The following is a 6,018-nucleotide window of genomic DNA, read 5'->3' as shown; positions in this document are numbered from 1 at the left end:
AGAATTGTTTTTAGCTTGTATTTGAAAGGTTAACGTCAGATAGATGATACTGTAAATATGACGATACTCTAAACCTCTCAAAACCAAGTGTTCGCTATCAGTTTCAAGCTCGTCTTCAACTTACCATCGTCTCTGGAGTACACTGTAATGGGAAAAGCCTTACCCTAGCTCATGGCCTTATATTTGGGGGTTGCAGAGGGAAATACAGTCGAACCTCTATTAAGCGGCCACTTATTAAACGGCCACCTGGACCCCTATTAGGCTTCCAGTAATCCAAGTCCCGATGAGAGCTTTTCTATTGTTTTTACCTCTATTATGGGGCCACTGTCCATCTCCCCAAAGGGGGTCATTTAATAGGGGTCAATGTGAAGAAAAGTAAACTGAGCTGCAAAAGTTTACACTTGGGAGGCGACTTCTGCTTGTTTTCATGGTCTTGCCTTGACTAACAATCCCCCCTGGACTCCAAAGATATTTGTGGGGTGGGGTGGGGCAGGTAGAAAAAAGAGGTAAGATGGGTGCAATATTTTCATTCTCAAAGAACCACACATGAATGAAATGTCTTGGAGCTAACATTTATTTCATTTAACAACAATACCATGCTAGCTAAAGTTAAGTACTCTGTAAAAAGTTTATTAAACGTATAATTGGTTCATAATTTATAACTGGCTACTATTTTTGTTCCAACTGAATTTTGTGGTTTGAATTTGTAATTGAGGGATTTCTTTGATTTTAACCTGACTTAAGTGATGAAATCTGAAATGTTTAAACAATTTCTCAATTTATTTCTTGTAAGTTAAATAAATAAGGGAGTTTCAAGACATTTCTAAGTCCGCTAAATTTAAGTTTTCTCTAAAAATATTAGTCTTGTAAATGAGACTGTTTCTCTTCACACTCATGTTTCATAAACCACATTTTTACACCAAAATAAAATGAAAGTTGCAATTTTTTCCCTGTGACTTGCCAACAATGGGGAAAAGAACGTAATTCAGACCAAAACTACAAACACAATGTCAAAAGTAACCAGAAAGAAAATGAAGAGAAACAATTTCTTACCATGAAATTCTTGTCTTTAGGCTATAAACCTCCCTGTAAATGAACTGAACTTGTAACAAAACCAACAAATGTTTTTTCCTCACCAAAACCTGCAGCCCACGTAAAATGATTTTCACACACTGCTGTCATTCCAGTTGACAAATTTTTTTCACTACAATGTGGTACACTCGTGTGAGGAAGCCACTTAATGTTAATTTAAGTTATATATGTCATAGCGATACATCCAAAAGATAGTTGACTTGTCTATAGGTGTGATCATTTCTATCGTGTGCAACTGACGCGAAGAACGATAATATTGACCAGCGAGTACAAATCAAAACATTACATATCAACCTTCTGCCCTCAGATCTTAATTAATTGGAACTATCTTGTAAATATTAACCTCATTTACTGAAACTAATAATAATATTAGTGATGCCATTCATCTGGTTGCATCTCTCAAATCAGAGTACTGAAGATGCTTTTAGTTGTCTTTCTTTTCTTCTCCTGTTTGGTTCTCATCTTTCTCCAACTGAGCCTACATATCCGGAAAAAATAAAAAGAACAAATAAAATATGTTATTAGTAAGGCCTGTCTGGGTAAAATATGTAATGTGATCATGACAAATTTGACACCTAAGTTTCCCAATTGAAGTTAAATTCTCATTTGCTAGAATTCAAGTATGGGGTCCTAAAGTGTTTGAAGATTTGCAAGACACTGGGAAGGGAGGGAGGGGAGGGTAGTCCTCCAGATAACAACCTTTGGGCAGGGGCCTTCATATAATAAACCCTTCCCTCTCCACCCACCTGTGCTTTGGAGTGCTCCTCCAACAACCTGTCATATTCCCGTGTCAGTCCAGCAGCTTGTTCTTTCAAGGCAGCCAAATCCTTCTTTGTTTTCTCAAGCTCTGTGGGTGAAATAATGTCAGATATGATGAGAAAAAATAAACAAAATAAATTTAATTCAATTTTTTTTAAAATTTAAATTGTTTAAATGTAAACAATTCTGGAGCACAGTTGTTACACTAGTCAAAAGTGTTACGAGTATCGTTGTAGAGCAGGGTTGTTTCCAGACAGAACTCAGGATCGCTGGTAACAGCAACAAACTAATTTATTTCCGTAAGATAACTTCGCGAATTTACAGCACTAAGCTTCTTCAAATTTGAATCAATCTCTTTTACAGCAGAACCTCTCGCTCTAATATACATGAGGCTTAAAGTTCTAGAAACTTCTATTTGGAACTAAATTAAGTAGTTTGACACATTTTCTAATCTGAGAAATTACATAAGGATTAGAATGTTCTGGAATGTTCCTATACAAATTGGTCACGGCAAATGACTTCCGGTTCTAGATTGTTCTAGAAATAGGCTTAGACAATTTTTCGTAACAAAAAGTAATGCTACCCCACATTTATTTCAGGTCAAAACAAGTTACCCCCCTCCCCATCGCCCCAGCAAGGTGGCCCAAAAATTCAACAGGCCCCAGTAGTTGGAAGGCTGGATAACACTATCCACTGGATAAATCGCTATCCAGTGGACGAGTACTAATAAAACAAACCATGCTATCTGCTGGACAGTGATTTATGCGGTAAATAGCATTATCCACCTTTCGAACAACCTGGGCTTGTACTATATGGGTGGAGAGAGCAACTGTGAAATTAAAGTGTCTTTCTAAGGACTGTAACATAGCAATACCATGCCTACAAATGTTCAAACCTGAAATTTGGGCAATTTGCTTCATGCAACTCATTCAATACCATTGAAGTACTGACAAGATCATAGTTGGCCATTCAAAGGTTTGGTTTCCAAAATTAATATTTAATTGAAAATAATTAAACAACATGTACACCCTGACATAATGTTTACTTTATAACACTTATTAATAAGTTAAAGACATAACACACAGCTCTAAAACAGTACGATCCCTGTGTTAAAAATATCATACTTAGCAGCACCTTCAGTTCGTTCTGCGAGCTTTTTGGATTTCTCCTCCAAAGCTTCCCTCATATCTTTCAAGTCTTGGTTAAGTTTATCGTCATCTTGCGTCACTTCCTCTGCTTTGCCTCCTGCGTCTTCTACAGCCTATTTTAACAAAAAAAGCTTTTGTTAATAACACTGAGGCAAACAGCACATCTAAAGTGTCATGACAGTTAAAAGTGTTTTCAGAGAATTTTACTCTCAGAGAAGAACTCTACTGTGTGACCATTCAAATTAAAGCTATTGAGCAGTACTTTCATGTGGTACTGTATATTGTGTCATGCAAGCTGATTCTTACTTTTAAAGTTTGTGGAGGAGGGCCTAAATATATAAAAAAAATCTTGACTTAAAGCATTTGAGCAGGAATTTCATGTGATACTCTTTACTTTTCAATACCAAATTTGGGATTTTGAATAGGCCCTTTGCACGATCTGGTCACATGGTATGGAATTAATTACGCTGGGACGCAAGTTACACAGTGGGACTTCCACAACAAAGGAACTCGTACCAGTCCAGCCAGACTTTCCTTTGTTTTGAAAGTCCCACTGTGTAGCTTGCGTCCCAGCATAATTAATTCCACACCATGTGACCGGATTGTGCAAAACTTACCTTTGCAAGGCCCTTGTGTGCACAAGAACTCATCAAAATAAGATGCAATATGCTTGTAACAAATTTGATGAGTTTAGCCCAAGACCTATCTTACATACCTTTCAACATTACCTTTTTAAGTTTGTCATTTTCATCCATCAGTCTTTTGCATTCTTCTGAGACATTCTGAGCCTGACGAAGACTGGCCTCATTAGAAGCCTCAAGAACTGAATATCGGGAAAGAAGCCTTACAACACGGCGTAACACTCTGCCAAGGAAAATGATTGCAACCATTTTAATTATGTTTGACCAAATTTCCAAACACCAAGAAGAGAATTAAAAATATGATGCATAGCAAAGAAATTTTGACAATCTTCAAGCTGTAAAACAATGTCTTGAGCATTTGATATATCTTCTAAATCGAAACTAAAACCAAGGAGACAATGGAGAAATAAAATCGTAAAAATCTATGCTAATTAAGATCAGACATCCAAACACCATCAACGTCATGATTTCCTTTGATTAAATTTGGTGAATTAATAATGAGTTTTAGGAGACAATGGAGATGAATTTAAAGTGCATATGACATGAATTTTTTCCCCCCCCTCGTTTCTTAGCCTGGTATGTATAAAAAACGATTTTAACCTTCAAAACAAGATATTAACTTACATTAAAAGAAACAAAGAAAATCCAGAGATGTAAAGGTTTCTCTGAGCACGGAATAGCTTCATTTGGACCATCATTTCAGCTTGTGGGTTGTTGTGTAAGTCTACTTGAGGTGTAGTATCAACTTTGCTGTACCTTCTGGCTTCTCGAATAGAATCTACAAATTAATAGTAAGTAACAGCAATTGCTCTGGGTGAAGTCCAATTCAGGGAGTAATCGGGCAAGTTATTTCAAAATATTTGGACAAGTGCACAGCTGAGGGTTAGCAAACTGTAAATTTGATACGACATTTGGAGCCATACGATTTATCAAATTGAACATATGGAATTACATAGAGCAGTTTCACACCATAACAATGAAAGGATAGCCATGTTGGAGTACCAAACCAATTCTGTGGGAGTTAAGCTCTTTTTTACCCAGCATGACTTTCTTATGTTCCAATAAATTTGCATAGCTACAGACCTCATGAGTGAAAATGATCTATATGTAGCCATGGCTTTCAAATATTTTAGGGAAATTCATAAAACCAGTTTTAGCCTAAGAAACTGAAGCATATTATACTCATTCAACATTAATTACTTTTAGTAGTTTTTTCTCTGTGAATCGCTGATGAGTTTGATCAAACAAGGAAATTATATAATTAATATAATTTCCTTGTTTGATTATTTTTGGTACCAGCCTGATGGTCCTATACCCAGCGGAACTCATACATGGGAACGGAATTGGCACTTTCAAACTTTGTATTATAGGCATATTTCAGGAAACACGGATCATATTATCATACATGGTGAAAACATCTTTGCACATGTATGCAACTTTTCCAAAATAGGATTGCATCAGCTTAAAAATTTCTACAAACATTCCTACCAATGCTCATCCTTTCTATAATTAGCAACTGATGACTCACCCTAAAGTTGAAATTGAAATTGAAAGTAAACATTTTTAAAAATAAAAGTTGAATAGAATCTGCACACCAATGCTTTGAGAAAATGGAACCCAACCCTTCTTTTTTTAGTTATTTTCTTCTTTGGTTTTCGACGATAAAAATTATCGATCCTACGAGTTTCACACAGCTCGTGGCCATTGTAACAAAATATTCCGGAAGCGATAAACAGATAAATTAATTTTACGAAGTAGATTTCGAAACAAAGTGAGATTAAATCTTGAATTCCTTCATAAAATTTCTAGAGATTACTTAACCATACTAAATATATGCGACAGGATAATACTGTTGGAAAATTTACTTGCACCTCAATTTTTACGCTACTAAACCAGTACTAGCCTAGGAGGGATGTCAAACATAGTCAAACACAACTATAGCTTTAGTTTTTATACCAGCCAGAAGAAGTGCCATCACAATTACAACCACGTTGAAATAGAAATTTCCATATTCGAACAGAGTGGCCACGATCCTTGAGTTAAAAATTGTGTTCCATCTGAAAAGCAAAATTTAAAACGATTATTAAATGGTCATCCATGTGTTTTGCAGGTTTTGCAAACGATCGAAGTCCAAGCGCTCGATCTGACAGCAAGCCCCTGTTTTCTAGATCCGCTATTTGCAAGTATTTACCTTTTAGCAGAAATAAACGGTAAACAGAACAACAACAGTACACCAATCTCGGCATACAGAAAGCCGGCTGCAAGAGTCCATTGAACAGTCATTGTAATAAACTGTTTTTCCACGCTCGTTTCTTACGATCTTTGAGCAACTGTATGACTGTAAGGTTGACTCAGCCTTAAGGGTAACCAAGCCTTCC

General features: G+C 36.3%; 1 protein-coding gene across 1 annotated transcript; it reads right to left on the bottom strand.

Moving 5' to 3' along the window:
• Positions 1-556: 556 nt before the first annotated feature.
• Positions 557-6,005, bottom strand: LOC110066639 (B-cell receptor-associated protein 31-like). The gene is made up of 7 exons (XM_089276299.1): positions 5,832-6,005; positions 5,597-5,697; positions 4,265-4,418; positions 3,728-3,863; positions 2,986-3,112; positions 1,839-1,939; positions 557-1,570 (listed from the first exon to the last, which is right to left on the bottom strand). The coding sequence occupies exons 1-7, from the start codon at positions 5,921-5,923 to the stop codon at positions 1,517-1,519; spliced, it is 765 nt and encodes a 254-aa protein (XP_089132425.1). The 5' UTR covers positions 5,924-6,005; the 3' UTR covers positions 557-1,516.
• Positions 6,006-6,018: the final 13 nt, after the last annotated feature.

Source organism: Orbicella faveolata, unplaced genomic scaffold (genome assembly GCF_042242905.1).
Source record: "Orbicella faveolata isolate gen_17 unplaced genomic scaffold, um_ofav_v1 contig_4, whole genome shotgun sequence".
NCBI lineage: Eukaryota > Metazoa > Cnidaria > Anthozoa > Scleractinia > Merulinidae > Orbicella > Orbicella faveolata.
The sequence above is the reverse complement of the archived record's forward strand: the minus strand, read 5'-3'. Positions and strand labels throughout refer to the sequence as shown.

Coding starts and splice junctions, on each gene's coding strand:
- LOC110066639 (XM_089276299.1), bottom strand. CDS start 5,923: ATGACTGTTCAATGGACTCTTGCAGCCGGCTTTCTGTATGCCGAGATT. Junction 4,419..5,596: donor GATGGCACTTCTTCTGGCTG/GTATAAAAACTA, acceptor ATTAATTTGTAG/ATTCTATTCGAGAAGCCAGA. Junction 1,571..1,838: donor AGGAGCACTCCAAAGCACAG/GTGGGTGGAGAG, acceptor CCGGATATGTAG/GCTCAGTTGGAGAAAGATGA.